At 40.5% G+C, this 20,540-nt stretch overlaps 1 protein-coding gene across 1 annotated transcript in view; it reads left to right on the forward strand.

Moving 5' to 3' along the window:
• Positions 1–1,932: 1,932 nt before the first annotated feature.
• The window catches only part of adgrl2a (adhesion G protein-coupled receptor L2a), a gene marked incomplete at both ends in the record, with an annotated part of 78,282 nt that continues 59,674 nt past the window's right edge, over positions 1,933–20,540 (forward strand). Inside the window, one exon of the mRNA XM_083887828.1 lies at positions 1,933–2,008. Within this exon, the coding sequence (XP_083743954.1) occupies positions 1,933–2,008 (76 nt within the window). The remainder of the gene's footprint in view (positions 2,009–20,540) is intronic.

Consider the following 20,540-nt stretch of genomic DNA (forward strand, 5'->3'; position numbering starts at 1 on the left):
TCAAATGAAAAACATGGGTTAGCGTTTTGTTGGAATCCAGTGTCTGGTCTCCATCATCGACTGTCAACTGTCGAGTCTCAAGACTGCACATTATTCCATTGAAAGTAATACACTGTGGGTGCAGTGCTCTGTTCCTGTTAACCTCTGTTAAATGGCTCTAAAATTAGAGGTCTCAGGTGAGGTGTAATGTCATACTAGGTGAGCTGATTATGGCAGGCTTAATTATAACTTTGTTGGCTAATGTGTGCGCTCTGCATGTTTTCTCAATGATGAATTATTACACTGTCTGAGACCTCAGACAAAATGGATCAAAGACTCCTCATCCCGTGGATATTCTCCAGTGGAGGAGTCGGCCTAACCTGACTGCGGCAGCTGTGACTGAACAAGGCAAACAAATCCTTCACTGTCTTTTTTCAGTTGAGTTCTCTTTTTAGCTGCTAGTATGAGGGATAACATTCAGTTCCCTTGAACCTTGCAAACCATCGCAGGTGGCAGACGTGCAAAAAAATGGAATGTTGTTTTTGAATGTGCTAAATAATACAACAAAAAAAAAACCACAACAGTTTCTAATGGGTTCCTATGTGCCTTGTTGCCAGAGCAATGCCATATCCCATGGTGAACGTGCTAATGGTTCATGGGAGTGAGAGAACGGAGCTTAGCCCACCAGTGTAAACACACAGACAAAAGGGAGTTGTTAGGAGTGTGAAACACATGCCTGGGCGCGCAGGTAGGAATTAGGTTTCACCCAACACAGCTCCAGCACTGTATCCATGACAAGGAGGAGGTCATTTGCTTTTGTAGCAAAAGAAAGCAAAAACAAACATTTAAACAGACTGGTTCTAGAGGGACAGGTATGGATGAGGTGGGGAGAGAGGAATTCTGGTTTGAAGACATGTGAGAGAGAGAAAGGGAGGGGCTGGAGAGATAAGGTAGTTTGTGGTCAGCCATAACCATTTGTGTTTGTTTGTTTGTTTGACTTCGTGTCGGAGGAGTGACAGAGTATCACTCAACAGAAGCACTCTTTCTTTTGAAGTACTAGAAGTGAAACGCCAGTTCGCCATTTGTAGGAAAATCCATATTTGACAAAACAATAGTACGTTTTTAATCCCCCCCCCCCTTTTTTTTTTTTTATCACAAAATAGATGCAAACAAATAGGATTATAGCTGCATTCAGAGCTTCCTGGCTAATGTTTGACGAGCTATTAACATGGACAATCGGGTAAAACATTTTAATGTGCTGTCAGTTTATATAGTTGTTTTGTTCACCATCCAACTTCTCTGTACAGATACTTTTATTAGTTGAAATAATAAAAAGAAAAAAAAAAGAGGAAGAATTCTCAGCAGATGATAAATCATTGCGATTACCGATCTATATCTTGTGTAAGGTTTTACACCTGACTTACACATGCTCTTTGCTTAGGTGCAGAAAATATAATTAGACACAGCACTGATAAGGTTAGCATCGCTTGCTATAGGTCACAGGCATATGAACTGGGTGGGACCTGTTTGAAAGCCCCTCCCGTCTTCCGTTCCCCAGTGAAGTGGTTAGCACTCAGCTGCCATCATGGGATTTCCCCTCTCAGGATTAGTGACCTTCTGAGCTTGTGTCATTTTTAGTGGTATGCACGAGTTTGTAGCATTTCACAGCTTAAGGTTTGTCACATTTTTTTCAGCGGGAATGTATGTCCTGCATCAAGTGCCTTGTGATTAAAGAAAAAAAAAACGTGTGAACGAGTGACTTCTCCTGTGAAATCATGCAGGAAGTTCACACATGGCGTTGAATTGAACTCTGAACTGAGCATCTGTCTCGTCTGTTCCACAGGTGAGAAGATCGACGATGAGCGTCTCTGAGACCAGTTGGCTTGGACTTTTTTAATCAGAACCTTTTAGTCACAGCACAAACCTGCTGCAAACCATCAACGCCCAGGCACCATGGCACACTCCTTGTGGAATCTACACACCTTCTGCTGGTTTCTCATCACACTAGCCCAAGTGCACTCCACAGAGGGTAAGTAAATATCAAACTGTCTTGTTTGTTTTCTATAAAGAAAACATATCGTTTTTGCTTTGATGCCAGTATTTGTTTTTACAGCATCTTTTGAATGCTCTATGGCAGCCGGTGCCAGAGATCTCTTTCATCTTACCTAGGAATATGACATGAGCAATGACATTGAGACTCAAGCCAGAGCTGCTCCTTTGAGCGCTGGCAGTGCTTGTGCAAGTAATTCAGCTCTGAGGGCACTGGGCAGAGGCGGATGGGGGACAATCTTGAGCGCTTTCATTAGTTGGTAAATTGTGATTTGTCTGAGATTTTCCGCTTCAAAGCGTCAGTTGTTCCCAGTGGCATCAGGGCTGCATCCATTTGTAAATTCTTTGCTTAAATGTTCTGTCTCATGGAAGACGCACATATTTCACACATCAAAAGGTATAAAGCTTTATGGTGTTTTAATCATAGCTTTCATTACATCACTCTCAGCTGCACCATAACTGCAAGATTTATGTATCTCACAAACTACATCCTGTATATATTAGTGTTGAATCTAAAGAATAGTGGTGGGTTCCTCAAATGTTTCAAGACTTGATTTAAAGTAAATATCACTGGCATCTTTTCAGTACAAGACATCAAAACAGCCATCACTTTTTTTGGCTTGTGGGTGCCAACTGTGGAAGTTCTGGCAAACTAATTTCGATAACTGCTTTACTGATTAACAAAACTCGGTAATTAAGGATTACTTTTTCAAGTTTGGATGAAAGTCATATCTCGAGATGCTTCAGTCACATTGGCATGATTTATAGCAAATGCAAGTATCATCTGGGCATAGATTTGATTTTTCATGTAAGACGTCGGCGATATGAGTCATGTGTTGCTATTTTTTATTTGCTATTTATAATAGCATTTATCCCATATACAGTAAATCACCACACTGACTTTTTGTATTGTGTAGAAACCACAAGAAAATATTACAAGTTAACAGTCTTTAGTAGTCAGGCATTTGGAACAATTGCTGTCATCTCATGGAGTTTCTGTCCCATGTTGTAGCACTTGGGTTTCACTAACTCTCCCATAGAAGGCACTCGGTAGTGTTAATGAGGTGGGAAAAGCCAGTGAAAAGATCTTGATGTAATGCAGCACCTCATTTATTCATTTTCCTACTGCTTTATCCTCCACGCGAGGGTCACTGGAGCCATTCCCAGCTGACATAGGGTGAAAGGCAGGGTACACTCAGGTCCATTGCAGGGCTAACATAAAACATCCATCCTTAATTGACCACTCCTATGGTCACACACACACAAGGAGAACATGCAAACTTGCATCGAACATGCAAACTTGCATTGTTCTTGCTGTGAGGCCAACTCCTTATGCTTGATGAAGTTAAATCTGACAAAGGACAGGGTCGTGTTTTGAGTCTCGCTGTTGACAGGTGATTCCACAATGCAAACAAAATGGAAACTGAATGTGTCACAAAGCATCAGAAACTGCAGAAACGCCTGTTTTAAATTAGCGGATGAAGTTATTTGCGACATTTGTTGTTCCCCTTTTCCTCTCGCCGCCCCGCCACCCCCTGCTCACTCTTCACACCTGCACATACAAATACACACACGTACACACACCATCTCCTCCATTTCCCCATTTCGGCCTCAGAGATCAACCCACAAACAGTTCATTATAAACAATATCCCCGAGTAAACATGCTTCATTAAACTGCGTCTACCCCTAATATCTTTTTAATGCATTTTTATAATTGAATTAAATGGGTTAGTGGAATGCTGTAAATAGTCTGAAGTTGTTTTTTTCTCCTATAGTTTTTGTGTTTGACAGAAGAGATATGCACACGGCCATTTGCACACGGCCATGATTGATACTGTGGCTGTTGGGGGTTGTGTTTGTTTCTAAACTACTTCTCTATAATATTTTCCCTTCTGCACTTTTATCTCCGGGTTTTTGACACACGTTCATATTCATGTACGTGTCTGCGATCAGCGTTTGTATTTGTTCAGCTGACCCACCTTTCAACACCCGTTTTATTTATTCTCTCCACATCATAACACGGTACAATGCACTGTGATTGCTTGAATCATGAATGGTGCCCAGCAGCGTCTTATTATAACATCAGTGTTTTAATCAGTTTTAATATGGACATCATGTGATATTCAATATCATCTTGAACAGTTATAATATAGAAGTCAACGCTAAACCCCCCCCCCCCCCCACACACACACACACACACACCGTTAAGCTTCGTAATGTGTAAATTAAACAGTTTCAAATTCAATAAGAGCCAGTCCACAAATTGAATTTGTATTTAAGGGAAAGTCAACGTTATAAACTGAGGGTTTAGAGTGAATGTAAAAAAAAAGAAGAGTCAAACAAAAGACTGTTGAGTTGCATTAGGCTCGAGGTAGAATCGAGAGCTTTTGGAGCTTGATTCACACGTCAGCGTTTCTAAATCCCTGCTGTTCTGATATTGATGATAAAGATCTTTTGTTCCGCTCATTCCTACAACAAATGTATTGATTGCTGGAATATACAGTATGTTTGGCAGGGCTAAACTGTGTGTGGTGAAAAACTATTGCAATGGCAGTTTTAATTCAAATTGAAAGTTCACGTTATTATTCACTGTGTTAAAAAAGCTTAAAGAAACATTTGCAGCATTTGCTAATTAGATTTCTTACAGGATGTTATGTATAGAAAAATAATTGTGTCAATCTCTGTCTATGTATATTTTGCACTTGGTTTCCATTCAGGTGTCAAAGCAGTGAGTTGAGTCGCAAGGTTTATATTTACACAGTTGTATGTTTAATTAAGAGGGTAGTGAATGAAGTGGCAGCATCTGTCCATCACTTCAATTAACATGCTTTACTACAACCCTGACCTACCTATATAATTATATATATACTCTATGTATATACTGTATGTATATAGTTTAAACATTAGTACTCGTTTGGCCTCTGGCATTTGGAGAGAGTTGTTTTGAAGCAGCAGCTTTATATGGTGATATCTGCAAATGTCACCATAGCAACCCAGATGAAATTAGGTTTAATTTATTATGTAATGGTTTAAAACCAAAAAAAAAAAAAAAAAGCAGTGAGAATTTTCTTTTGCAACACATGAATAAATTGAATCGCCTGTCTTTCAGAATAATTCAGTCGAGTCTAGTGGGGTTTAAATGATTTGTCTGAATCAGTGACAGAATAACAGTTAACATCTCTTCAAATCCTGAAGCTTGTTAGAACTATGCCGATGCAAACTCCCAGAGCAAAGCGGAGGATTCTGTGTTTAGAGTGAATGAGGTCAAAGTTTGTGGCCTGACAAATTTATATAAGGAAATGTACTGCTTTGAATTGAAAAAAAAAGATGTGAAAAAAAGATATCCTTATAAATAGAATAACATACAGTAGTAAAAGACCATACTTAGTTGAAGTATATAAAAGCAAGTTTCTCATCTATCCAGGTCACAGTTATCTTCACTACTTAGCTATAGGCAATATAACCTCCTAGATTTTTCTGTTTTCTTCCACAGCAAATAAACGGCCAATGAAATCTTGCGGACTAACGATTACTCTGGTCGACCATAAGGGGGCAGCTCTACTGGGGATACCTCTCTAGACTCAGAGAATAGTCAAGTTAAACAGCGCAGGTCGTTGTATATAAAAGCAAAGCATTGTGGAGTAATTTAAGAAGGTTTAATGCAACAATCATTTAATAACAATTGTTCCTTTTCCGTTGTTACAATAAACATCTGGCTTTTGTCAGCATTGGCAATGGATACAGTCGGAATTCAGATGACTCTGTGGGTTTTTAGTGACCTAAAGTCATTCAGGTGCTGCCTAGTTTGGAAGAGGAACTGAAGTGAAAGATATTTCAGTAAGTGTACCCTATGAAACATTTTTGGTGTGCCATTATGTATGTTTCACTTCTGCTTCGTAGCTTTTGTTATTTATGTTTGCGTTGTCGGTCAACAAAGAGAATAATCAGAGAGTCAAACTGGCAATGGGAAAGGAGACGATCGCCATGTTTCTACCTGCTTATTTTGATCTTTTGATATTGTTATTTCATTACCGTGGGCCCTGTGCTGTGCTGCCCGTGTAGGAAAGGTTATACTAAGAGTTTGTGATAATATAAAAACTGTGTTTCAGTGACAAAACTTGTGTGAACAAACCTGACACTGAGCATTTCCTTTACCTCTCGACATCGTGAAGCCGCACCATTGTTTCTCATCAGAATGCTTAAGGTTTGAAGCACTTGAGACTTCTCAAGGGCAACAAGGAAGGACACTTTTAAACGTCCTGTTTTTGTGCTATGTAAAAGGAAGAAAAAAGAGACTCGAAGCCTTCATCTCAAAGTGAATAGAATGAAATAGACAATCAAGGTGTTCTGAAATGTAATTACTAAAAGTAAAAGCCGTGGGCTTAATGTAAGCCAGAGCTTTCGAGAACAGGGCTGAGCAACTCTCAGCTGCGTCACAACCTATTTGTCCTGGTTGGCCTTGCTGTAACCACAAAATCAAAGTTATGTATACAACTTCCTGAATATGACAAATCTTTCAGTTCCCTTTTCACCTACCTGACCTCAGCGTGATCTTTGTCATGGAACATAGAAAAGCAGCTAGCAGGTTAATTCTAATTAAGTTAAGTACATCCACATATAAGGTAATTCTGCAGAGGCAGTGTGATTGTTTATCTCTGATGATCGGCTTCTCATTCTTTCTACCAGGGGCTTCCTTGTCAGTAGCTTCACCTTAACATTTTAATACCATCTGTCAATTAGAGCCATGGGGAGTAGAGATAGATCCTTTGATGTACTAATGTACTTTGATGCACACCACTACATCCCCACACCTGCATTCCCCCAACCACTTAATTTGGTATTTAAGGTAATTTGAAAAGGTAATACTAATGTACCTATTAATTGTCACTGATTCATACTGAAGACAGCAGTAAGACAGTTAAAGGGGTTCATTCTTTTTCACTTATGGCTAAGGCAAACAACTTGAGTTGGTTTTGTCTCCCCCCCCCCCCCCCCCCCACTGCTTGATGTCATCTCAGTTGTTTGCAGCAGACTGGGGAATCTGGCTTCCCATGGAGCCAGGCAGGCGTAGGGCCTGTGTACGAAGGCCCACCATGCTGTCATGTCTCTTTCATCGCCAGTCAGGCTTGGCCAATAAGGAGATAAGGAGACAATGAGCGGGTGAGCAAGCAGTGGCAAGGTGTAACCATAGCCCCCGGGTCTCCTGCCTGCTGAGCACTTCAAATCCTCATTAGGATCTTCAGCAAAGGAAGGAGGGATTTTCTGGATTAGGGCTTTGTCACAGCTGGCTCCAGGTGGGTGTTTGTCATGCAGGAGAATGGTGGAGGTCTGACATCTTGTCACCCTTTTCCCTCCCACCCCACCATGTTCCCTGCCTTCACCTGCATGGCCAATGGGGCAGTTAAACAATGCTCCACTGACTCCCTATGAAAGTCATCGTTAAGGCCTTATCCACACGAGAAAAAAGAACTTTCCCTGTACAATTTTTCTTTTGTAGTTTCTAAAAGGTTTTAAACATGGCATGGAAAAAATGTAAACATGGCATTGTGTCAAGAAATATTTTTCATCTACACAAAAAAAGGACTTTAAACACTGTAGTATAGGCTTGTTCGTGGCACTGTAAAGCTTCAACAGAAATATGCCAAAAATGGAGAAGAGAATGTGTACAAACTTTCTATTAAAATAAAACTATAATAACAGTAATCAAAAAAAATAAGTGGATTCTCCCAGACTTGTTTTCATGTGTACGGTCCCTAATTCACTGCCCTTGCAAGGGTTTCTTATTCCATTCCAGCACAACTGTATGTTGGTGTCTGTGAGCTTGGGCTGCAGCATTAGCATTCTTCTTAATAGTTATTTGCGCCGAGATAACCTTGGGAAGCATCATTAGTTCGTTGTTTACTGTCACTGTCTGTAACTCATGCTGAGATTTTGGATGGGACACCAATGCGGCAGTTCAGACAGGAGATATTAGGACATGTTTCAACTCCGGTTTCTCTTCTCCACATAGTTGTGGCACAGACAATGAAAATGCTATTTTTGAGGCTATTTATCCCCTTACATCTAATTTATTTTGTGGTTCCCAAGCTGTATGTTTTCCCTGTAAACCCAAGAACATGTTTTTCTCAAGCAAACGTGGCCATTTGTCTATTAAGCCATTAGTCTTGTGCATGTCTCACACAAACCACAGGACTTTCTGTGTCTCAACACACGGCTCAGTCTCTAACATGGCCTTAATTAAGTCTCAGACTTTCCTTGGAGAGTGGTTCAGCATGACAGGTCTTCAGACTTTGTGTTAAACCTACCTTCTCTTTGTAGAGGTTCTTGCTGGGTGGGATGTCGTACACCATAGATAAGTCATCCATCTACATATCCCTATCTGCCTTGTAGTTTGCTGTCATGCTTTGTCTAACTTTGTTCTTTCCCTGGTAGAATGATGTGGGTCCCTAACAACTGTATCCCAAACAATCTACAAAACATGTTGCGATAAAACATACAGTCTCCTCACTGAATCCCAAATATGGGAAAACAGATATGACTTCTCAATATCCAGTGCAGTGATCTACTGTATAACCACAGACCTGTTGTTCATGGTGCATTTATTGTTTTGTGCTTTTGTTTGGTTGTCTCTGATCTGGCTATGGCAGATGTGACTCGCGACATATGGGCATCTTTCTGTAAGCAGGCTTCAATTTGTCAGAGATATGCCTCCATTTGAAAACTTGTGCCTTTGTTTGTTTCTTTGTCTGACATTTTAGCCATGGTAGTGGAAGGCAAACATGGCATTATCTCGGGTCGCCTGGAGAATTGAATTGTATAAGAAAAAAAGGCACAAATACAGTACCTGACGCTTCCCATATGATAACATGTTGCTGTGTAGTGGACATCAAGGACTGCAGATGGACCTCATGCAACGGCTGCTGATGAAGTGCTGTCTGGAAGGGGCGGATGAGGAGAATGTTTTTGATTATCCAGTGTAGAAGGTATTTCAAACAGGAACCAGCATGTACACCTTGCGCCAGACAAATGAAACAGCACAGCTGGTCAAAGGGCATATGTAGTGTGGTTTCCTGTTTGCCACTGTAATACTGTGGGATTTCAATGTGATTAGACTGCAGTGGTTGGGTCACGGAGAGTGCAGCGCTGCAATATTCAATTGCTATCTATATAAAGCAAAGCTTTTAATGTGAATGGCAGGCCGATGTTGACTGTTGACTTCGTACTTTACTGCGAGGCTTCACAAGGTGAATTATATAGTGAGCAATTTACTCTCTACACTATCTGATTTGGCCATAAATTACAATTCAGGAATAAAGCATCATTTGAGAACATCCATTGTTGAAATGGCACATGCCTGTATGTTTTTCCGTTCCATATCAGCTAAAATTCTCATTTTAAATAACAACAACACATTTTCATTGTGAGGATAATTTAGGAAAACAAGGTTCACCGGAAAGTGTGGTTTTGATTTGGCTGCCATGCATTGAAAAGTGAGTGCAGAACATAACACGTAATGAAATATTCTGCTGAGGGATCATAATATGTATCCTATAATGCTTGTGATTTCACTGACTGTACTGTTAACACTCAAGAGTCAGGTGCAAGATATTCTTTCTTGCCCTTAGTGGAAATCCTTTTTGTCCTCGTGCTTTCAGTCCTGATTTAGAGCAGCTATAAATCCTGAAGAGGCTCCTGTAAACTACACCCACTAATATAAAGGATTTAGAACCAGGGCCTTTGAAGAAACTCTGTACGTTAACAAGCTTCATAAATGCACTCAGGGTTTCACTCATACATTCAGTTTTTTCCCTGTTTTGTACAATGTTGTAATTGCCCTTTCTTAATAATGAGGCCTAAAACCTGCCTGACCAAAGGCAAACTGCTCTAATATGTTCTCAGTCTACAACAACGTTGTTTTTGCCCATTGGCTCATTTATGTATGGCCTTATTTATAGAGTAGAATTCATCAAGTTTACGTTTCCCTAATTGTCATTTGATCACTGGTAGATCGCTACCTTGTCATAATGACCCCAGAGTGCATACATATGTCATAGGTTTGGGCCTCCGCTCTTAAACACAGCTCTCGAGTAAATGATGGGGAAAAGAAAATAGTTGTGAAAGACATTTTTCCCCTGTGAGAAGGTGTTACAGATCAATATCAAATGCAATTACTCATCTCGAAACAACTCTTGTTTGTACAAGTGTATGTCTTTTATAAGACTTGCTGCACAGTTGGAGAATAGCCTCATCACAGTTGCTCTTGTGCATTAATTTCAATCACACACAGACTAACACAGACTCCCCAAATTATATCCTAACTATCAATAAGCAATAATTACAGGAAATAAATAAGGCAGGCATCTGGCTTCAGTCCCTGCTGTGACAATACGATGGCTGAAAACAAATGAAGGAGTGTGAAAGAAGCGCAGGCTTAGTCTATTGACAAACAGGGTTAATCCAACTCTAAATCTGTTTTAATTAAAGACATTTTTTGGCAATGAGCGAGTGAACAATCAGTTTACTTACATATGCAATGGAAAGTCATCATGATCAGATTCAGGCTCTGGATTATTTGGTCAATACATCACTGACAAATTGAAACAAGAGTAAATTCAATTTGAACTTTGCCTGCCTTTTCTTCAACCACTAGACGATAGAACACAAACAAGAAATGCTATAGTTTCCCTTGTGCTACAACGGTCAGATAAGTACTGTGTAGGTTTGCGGAATACATGTGGAGCCAGGCAGGAGACAAAAGAAAAAAAGGTCAATGTACTGTAAATATTTAAAGGAAAAAAAAAAAACTCTTAGCGTAGAACGAGGCAAGTCTGCAGTTGTGTCTGAATAAAAGCTGCATAAAGAATGCAGTAGGAGCAGCAGTCGTGTCACTGGGCCATGACTACCCAGTTGGTCAGGGAATTTAAATGCCAGGCAGGGGTCACTTGAAGCAGCTGAATAATATGGCACAAATGCATTCACATGAGCACGGTCTCAGGAACAGGAACCGCTGCTGTGGTGTGGTCTACCTTCGCGAGTGCACTCTGGGAATGCAACCTAACCAGATGGACCCTTGTCATTTGTGTGTACCGCCACTGGTGACCCATTGGGAAATGTTTCCTTATTGAATCGAAGAGCTTCAAAGGCTTCATCGGAGCAGAGAGGGAAGTCTGCTGGAGCGATGTATCCGAGTCCATTTTTTTTCATTTGTAATGGAAACTGAGGAAATGATATAGACGCAAGCATAGCATGAGCTGACAAACACATCACATATCCGGTCTAAGAAAAAAAAAAAAATCACAAGAAATATGACTAACATCTTTTAAACTCTCTATCATTTGATATCGTATGAAATTGTCACTGATAAGGCTGAGTAATGAGGTCCAAAGAGCTTTCGGTTGCTAAAAGGCACCGTAATTTATGGCCAGCCCTGTATCAGTTCTGTTTGGGAATAAATCACCACTTCAGTCCACTACTTATGAAGCAAAGCATGCTTTAAATGTAGTCGGCTCACTGTCTGCTTTTAAAACGCGAGGCTTAACTGCAGTACACACACATCTCTAACTAAAGAAATCAGTCATTTCTGAATTTTGAAGGACATTTGCTTCCTGAGTCCTTAAATGTATCACAAAAGTGTAACACAATGGTTGAGGGGCCTTGACCTTTTTTTTTGATAATTTATCGCTGTTTAAGGCAAGGCAAGGCAAGTTTATTTGTATAGCACCATTCTTACACAAGGCAATTCATAGTGCTTAACAGGCAGGAAATACATTTGAAATTAAAACACAATCAATTAAAAAATCAAGTAAAGAAATTAAAACCATTTAAAACATCAAACAATTTAAAAAAAAAGCAGAAATGAGTGTAATATAGGCTCAAATCTACCAGTGACTGTTTGTTAAGGACCATGAGGCAGAATTTACTGTTTGATGGTCACCACAGCCATTTCATTACCAGAAGATGTCCTTGCTTTTTTTGTGTGACCTAAAAAGCACTTCTCCTCCTCTCTCTCCCACACAAACACACACACACACACACACCACCTGGCCCCAGGGCTATCCGATATTAGACAGTTAGATGACATTGTGTGCTTGTGAGAGTGCAGTCAGCCGACATGTGCAGATGATGTGAAGTCAATAATGCATTATGAAAAAAGCGGATTTATGACCTTGATGAGCCCCGCAGAGCTTAATTAGGCCTAAAGGTTGATTTACATACAAGTGTATATGGAATTTGATGAGGCTGTGTTTTCCTTCCGCTGCTCTACATTTTCATTCCGTCTGCTGACAACACTTAATACTTTGTATCTGTTTAATTTCTTCTATATTAGGTACACATTAAGACATGTCTTGGCTACCGATATCTGCAACTGAACACAGTGAAATCAAGCACTACGGCACATAATGTTTCACATGTGCAAGTGGGTAGGATTGTTGTCTCGCAGCAAGAAGGATCCCGTTTAGATCCCGGAGGGTTGCATGTTCTCCCAGAGTGTGTGTGGGTTCGCTTTCCTCTCACAGCCATAAAAAAACATGCACATTAGGTTAATTGGACGCTCTAAATTGACCATAGGTGTGAGCGTGAGAGTGAATGGTTGTTCGTCACTGTATGTTGGCGTGGCGATGGTTGCACGGCCAGTCCAGGTTGTACCCCGCTGTTCGCCTCATGTTAGCTGGGATTGGCTCCAGCCCCCCCGCAACCATCTTGTGGAGGATAAAGCAGTAGAAAGTGAATGAAAAAAACGGCCACAGAATCAAATCCCTTTCCTGTGCAATGATGGTATTTCCTGTGTAGGCTTATGTGTCTACAAGCTCTGGTTAGAGATGAGGTAAGGTCTGTGAAAAGAAGCCAACCTTAACACTAAGAGCAAGTGAGGAAGAAAAAAAAAAATCTTTCATTGTGTCTTTTCAGAGAGAAATGACAAGATCTTTTTCAGAGTCATGTACCTATATCAAAGATGCTCCTGATAGCCCCCCTGCTGTTGCTATGGAGGTAGCAGAGATGTAAATGAACTGGAGTGAACTGGATGGTGGAGAATACAAATGAGGCTGGAATGCTTGGTTCCCCTGCTGCTCTTTGCCTCTTTTTCTTCTCCCAATATTTTCGTTTCTCTCTCCCTGCACACGTATATTTCACGTATTTTGACACGTTCATGAAGTAATATTGTATTTGCTTGGTGTTTTTTATTATTATTTCTTATTATTTTTTTTTTCTGCAAATGGATTTAACCTATTTTTCAAAGTGTGTATTCGGAGATAAAATTAACAAAATGTGTCATGTGTTGAAAAGGAGAATCTCTGCATTTGCTTTACACCCACCTTTACACAGATCTCGATGGATACACGCAAATCCATTTTCTGTGTGATGCTGTGCATTGTGAATGGTTAAAATAAGAACATGAAATCAACTTTCCTTTCTCTGAGAACGACTGGGGTTTTTCCCCAATCAACTCGGATATAAATATGAGCTAAGATTTTGTGTCAGTCTATTCTGTGATACATATGGCATAGCTTCAACGTTGGTTGTCAAAGACTTTTATAATCTACAGATGTTCTGACCCGAATTACAGGGGAGAAAAAAACCTCTACATGAGCGACTGTCGTTTGCTGTTAGCCATGCCCAAAAATGACATCAGCTTTCAACACACGAAGCAGAAAACAGATATTCACTTTTGAGTTTCAGTCAATGTTTAGACATTCAGAAGAATATTAAAATCTGGCATGCCGGTCATTTTTTTTTACAATGGTCACACAGTCAGCAGTCTAATGCATACTCTGCTGTTTGTGGGATATATGCAATATTTTCTTTCTTCTTGTCCTCCCCCCCCGTGTGTGGACATGACTTCTTAAGAACACATGCTGTTGTAAAGGAGATACTGGATTATAGAATCAGCACTGTGGGGAGAGTCTTGACTTAAAAATGACTTTTCTTAACACACTCTGAGAAGGGTTGGGGTGGCAGAACCTGGAGACCTCAAGCTGTATTTCCTGTGTCCACAGAGCTAATTCTATAGGCCACACATTTCTTTCACCCCAAATCCCCCCAGCATGTGACCTTGTTTGGCTCAAGAGTGCCAAATAATGGTTGGCTGAGCGGAGATGCTAGCTCATTTACAAGCAGCTGTTAAGCTCCCATCCGAATAACGAGATACATCAAAGGGCTGTCTTAACGTTAGACGACAAGCGTCGGGAGCGTCCCCGTCACACTTTAGTCTGGCTCTTGACAGAAAAAATTATCTGGTTTCACATCAAAATAATCTGCTGACCTCTTTTGTGCTCTGGCCACAATGACGGCAGCATGAGTGGCTGAATGGACCTTTTGATGAGCCTCTGCTTTGCCCTTGAACTAACTTTAAAAACTGTTTATATGATTCAAGATAAGCATTTAGTGATCCTAAACACTAGGGCTGCACAATGTAGGATGCGGATTTTCAAAAAGTTACCCGCAATATCTCCATCGGCTCTGGTACATATGCCAGGACTAGAAGTTGCCAGTTTTTTTTTTGCAATATCGTGCAGCCCTACTTAACACCTTTTCTGTCATCAGATAGCGCTTCACCACATGCATTTACACGTGTTATTAACATGCATCTCCGGTGTCCACATCAAGGTCCGATTGCAGCCCTATCACGGGTCATCCTTCCTTCCAACAGACTACATCCGATCACAGAAATCACATTTTAATGCCAGGTGTAAAGGAGTGGGGGGGGGGGTATGAGGGTTGAGTCAATTTGTCCTTTATGCTGCATAATCGACACAAAGCAATAGTGGTATAACCTTCCACGTCTTGCACTCAGTACATGTATGGCTGTTCCAGAAGCTGATTTCATCCCCATATACTTGGCACGTCCTTCATGACATGTCTCTTAAATTCATCACAATAATGTCAAGCTTCAGAGGACTTTGCATAGTAGGCTGTCCCTACATGGCTGATGGAGATCCTAATGACTCCTATTTTCTGTGAAATAGGAAGGCATTTGGTTTTATTACCTTAGCCAGCCTCGGTTACAGTCATATCCTACCAGATGGTCAATTTCCAATTGATTTGGCTCATCAATGGAAACAAAAAGGATTAAAACATTACAGCACCAAAGAGATGGCGCATAATGGGTCCCCTTTACATTTGGGAGTTTCTCACACTTCTTCAGCTGTGGAATCATCACAAAGGTTACACATGGTAGTAAATGCCACCCTGGGAAGCTTTAAATAGAGTTTCCTCATTGGTGTAATAAAGTGCTATTACCCATGGAAATAGAGGTCCTGTACACCAATCAAAATCAATTACCAACACGTGAGAACAACATGTACCATAAGGTCATGTCAAAAGGTTTAGTGATCGCATATTATATAAAAGCAAACAGCTGTTTTGTTGATGGCAAGACACAAAACCACTTCAACCACAACGGTTATTTACACTTGTTGGGTGTGAAACGGTATAGTCAGTGCTTGTAGTCTAATTTTAGTCCGTGCAAAGACAGAGTAGAGCCCCGGCTGAATGGTTTGCCTTTGTATGATGACAGTGATCGCTGCTCAGTACAGTGCTTGTCACATGAGGAGGAATTGAAATGTTTTTCTAGTGGTGGTGGGGTGGATGTGTGACCACCAGAATGGCTGATTAGGGAGTGTCAACAAGTCCATGAGAAGACTTTAGCCACATGTCTCTGCTGGACCATGTTGCCATGGTCACAGGATTGAGCTTTTCACATATTTTGTTTTGGCTCTATTTTAACTAGCCTCAGCTTGTAGTCTAAAGTGCATGACACAAGTGGATTTTGTCAGAATTATATTCACCATTGCTAATTAAATTTTACCATAAGGCTACATCCACACTTCCACTTTTTATTTAAAAAAAAAAAAAAACACTACTTTGGGTTTTTTATGCCCCTAACATGGAGAACATTGGACATTTCTGGATGAGCAGAAAGTGAGATAATGATGCAGTCTCTTAACAATTGGATCTTACCAGTTACGACTCAAATACTATGTGGTAAATGCAAAGCGTTTCTACAATTTCCTGTCAGTTACAGTTCCACTTAGTTAGTCCAAGAACAGAATTCTCCTCTGTTACATTTCACCATAGCCATGTCTTATTAATAGTATTTTCTGCAACTCAGCAGCGATCTGTAAAGAGACGTCCTCCTAATGCAAGTGGATTTAATGTAAGAGTGTTTTACTGTGGACGAAGCTTACTTCTGATACAGAGCTAAAGCATTGAAATGATTATATTACATTGTATTATATTATAAATGTGCTTTACGACTAAAATTCCTTCAAACTTGCGTATAGACAGACATGAATTCACAGTAATTCCAGTTGTTTCTGCCGGGACACATGGCTTTCCTGCAATTAGTTATAGTGCAGAGAATGTAACTCTCTACTTCTAAGGTGTTTGATTGATATTCATCGCCCTATTCAACCCATGTGTAGGTTTTGATGCACTATCAGAGTGAAAGTACATCAAAGCTAGTAACTAACATGTCATATTTGGAGGAGGTGTCTGAAGTGTGTGTTACCTGTGAAGAGGAGAGTGCTCACTTTCTCCTTTGAGTTTGGTAAGTGTCATGTGGCTCTATTTTTGCACCGCTGTGCATCAATGGCGTGTGTGGCACCGTTTTCGTTTTCGGTCGGCAGCCGTTTCCGAAATCATAGGAAGAGCAGAGGTAGAAAGCCACCGGAGACGCCATAACACTTCCCGCTGTGCCGATACACTTTTGATTTTATACAAAGTGATTTGAGAAGACTCACAAAAGCTCAAAGTAGATAGTAAGTAGAGAAGAAATGTCAATATTTCACTGTGCATTGACACTCTTAAATGATTTACTTTTGCTGTATTAGAAGTAAATAATTTGCATATCATCTCATAATCTACAAATAGTTATTCAAATGGCCCTTGGGCAAAAAAAAAAAATCTTTATGAATATTTCATTCTGTTGTGCTTGCAGTGCATTGTCATGTCACATCATGATCCATGGCAGGCATGTCCAAAGTCTGGCCTGCAGGCCAATCGTGGACCTTGGTGAGATTTTTTTTTACGGCAGGCAGCTTTGGTTTTATAATGTATTATTTATGGCCAGGGAGGGACTAGAACAGAAAATGGGCCTCAGTCACGTGTCATCCCCGTTAGCTCAGTTGGTAAGGAGTTGCGCTGTGAAACAAGATTCCTGGATTAGAAACCCACCTGTGACAGACGGATATATTCACTCATCTCATATTATGTTATTAGACTCCATATGTTGAAGAAAAGCATTTTTTTCTCGAAACGGACTAGTTTAATGCATTATGGATATGGGATTACACCAAATTTCCACCGTACGTCAGCACCACGGTTTTGCGATGTCCTCTGCCCAGCGTCAATCCCCACTGTGCACTGCTCACATTGATTAGAGTGGCAGCGATCAGCTCCGATGACTGCGGCGCTGACGCACCCGGTGGAAATCCTGGGTTAGTCTGGTTCTGGTGCCGATGGTCTTCGCGGTCTATTTTGGTTTGTTTAGAACTATGCATATGTGAACGCAAACTGTACCCACGTCACATCTGTTTTCTTCATTGTAACATGTTTCTGATTGGTGCGGACCAAAGCAATCGAACTATAGGTGTGAAAGCGCCCTTAGCGTATTTTTATTTTTGATGAAATTGCAGATCAGTGGTCAAGGCCTGTATGACCACAGCACAGGGTTATGACCATCACTTCACAATTATGGCAGACATTTCACACACAAACATCTCATAATGATCACAACAATAACAAGAACAGAAGATCAGATGAGCTCATCTGCACCACTGATAATCAATGAGTGTGATGTTGGTAACGTATTAGAAACATATCAGAAAATGAAAGAGCACATGTATTATGGTCATGCATGGAGCTGAAATTTGTTTACTGGACTTGTGATTGTCCCCACATTGATTTGTCTGTGTCCCTCATCTCCCCATGTACCAAAAGTACCATCTGACACCAGGGTGAGAAAGTAGTTTAGCATGAAGGTCTAATCAATGGAGAGAAGGTCCATGATGCACAGACCCAGCTGGCATGAAAAATGCACTGAGAGGACAGCAATTTACTTTGATTTGAACACAAAAATGTATCATTATTACAGGGCCTGTCATCAGCATGGGTTGAAAAGGTGCTAGTGTATTTCGCCCGAGGTCTTGTGGTACTCTCAAGCACACATTTACCTCCTCAGTGCTCCGGTCTCAGTTTTCCTATTTAAACAGAGAGACTGCATCAATTCTAAATCCCAAAAGCAGAAGCAGTGATTGCAAAGGCACAGCGGAGTGATTTAAATGTTTTAACAGTGTTCTTGGGACACCGAGTATCGGTGTGTTTGGCTGTGGATTTGGAGATCAAACTTTTGCACACGGCCAAAGAGCCAAATCACTTCAAAAGTAGGCCAGCGCCGTTAAAGCATCATAACCAGTGATGCGTATTCACGTAAAAGTCTTCATGACCTCTATAGTAACAGGCAAATGGATATGTATGGCATGATAATGTGATATAAAGATCTTCAGCTGTGTGGCATATATACTTTCTTGGTGTCGCGGCCTGTTTTCATATCATTTAAATCTTACATCGTTTTAAAAAGCTTTTAATATGTCATGACACCGTATGTGGCCAGTCGTTTGCCTTTTTAACGAGACAACCTGTGAGAACAAGGCGGTGTGCACCTGTTATGTTTGAGTCACAGTTTGATGACAGTACAGCTGTACTGTGGCATTGACAGGTGTTTTCTATAGGTTGAGCTTGCTGACGGTGAAAGGAGCTATGCCTGAGTGTGTTAAAACTTGCTGTCAAATACCGATCCTTACATACCATTCCTTTCATTTCTTTTCCAGTTGGAATTTTTCTTTCAAGCCAACTTTTCTAAAAAAAAAACTTTCACTTCACTGTCACTTTTTTTTTTACTCCAGAGAGAAAAGACATGATATATAGCTGAAATGACATTTGAAAGCCTTTACTTTTCATGACTATTGGTCACACGAGAAAGTGGGACTTCCAAAAGAGCAAGACGATCTCAAACTCATTATTTCTTATGCAGGATAAATAGGCCAGAAAAGCTGCTGTCGCCCCATACAATTATATCTTCCGTTTACCCTGAGCTTTTCATAGACGACCTTAAAAGGAGGAGTTTAACCTTATTGGTGCGCAAGTGATAGATCAGGCAATGCAAACTGACATTTATCTCCTTTGGAAAATATCACAGTAGCATCTCCCGGTGTGCAGCACTATACAGAATGCTAATCCCCTGCCATGGCAGCATAGCATTTAATCAGATAGAGATAATTGTATTGGTAGTTAAGCAATGAAGCGTCCAATGGGTTAAAACAAACCTTTTAACTAAACAGTTGCACTAAGCATATCTCACAGGATGACTCAAGGAAAGCGCTTTGTAAATATCAAATGTCCATAAAGATTGGTGTGACTAGGGAGCGGCACTGGAGGTTGTGACTACACTGTATTTTCAATGTCTTTAGGGGAATAGATGCTTAGAAACAGAGACAACATCGAGTCACATGTAACACTGTTATTTAAAGACTCAAATAGAGAAATACTTGGCAAATTTAGGTCAAAAAAGGCACATCTAAAACTGTTTTTAAAGCATTAAGCCACTCTCCTCTAACACTTGACATGTAAAAGGCTGCTCTGACTCAAAATATCTCACATTTGGATCGGTATAGTTCTGAATGTGGAGATTCACTAGTCGTGAGTTCACAGTGTAAATATGGTTTTTGGCATTGTTCACGTTTGCACAGCACAAAGCCACAATATTGATTTCTCTTCTATTTTTCCTACCCCCTCACCCTGTCTGACAGACACACACACACACACACACACACACACACACACATGGGTTTGTGCCGCAGCTATTCTTCTGAGGACACTACATTTAGACAGTATAAACAAAGCGTTAGCCTTAACCTTAACCAGTTAATGCCTAACTAAACCTAACCATGATTCACACCCAGCCCCTTAACTTATCCAGTCCGTGAGAAATGAGCTCTCCTTCATTAGGACCAGGTTTCCATGAGGTTTACTGGTCCTCAAAAGGTCCTAAAGCGGTAACAAATACAAGAACACACACAAACACATGCGTATACATACACGCTCTTCTCTTTTTTCAGCCTCCCAGTGGCTTTGGTTTGACTGTCAGCACTGCAATGTGGATTAAATTGCACTAATGTTGTACTGATGCTTTTTGTATTTTTTTGTTTTGCTTACGAAAATGTGCATTGCAAGTTAACCACAAGTCTCCAGTGACTCGTGAGTCTGTGGTGATGACAGTATATTCGCATATTGAAATGAAACATGAAACAGCCGTGTGGCAAAGAAAAAGGAAAAAGGAAAAAACAGGTGCTGGGCTGAGTTTTTACAAATAAAAACGGCATGGAAAATGAATTCTCAATTTGGCCTTGTTTTTTTCTGTCATTTCGGATGTCATTTTGGTTGTAGGTGTTGTATTAGTGTGTTTACTTTAGATACTAATGCTCACTGGTGCAGTCACTGTGTGAAGTCTGAT

The sequence above is a fragment of the Microchirus variegatus genome (assembly GCF_963457635.1).
Source record: "Microchirus variegatus genome assembly, chromosome: 4".
NCBI classification, from domain to species: Eukaryota; Metazoa; Chordata; class Actinopteri; order Pleuronectiformes; family Soleidae; genus Microchirus; species Microchirus variegatus.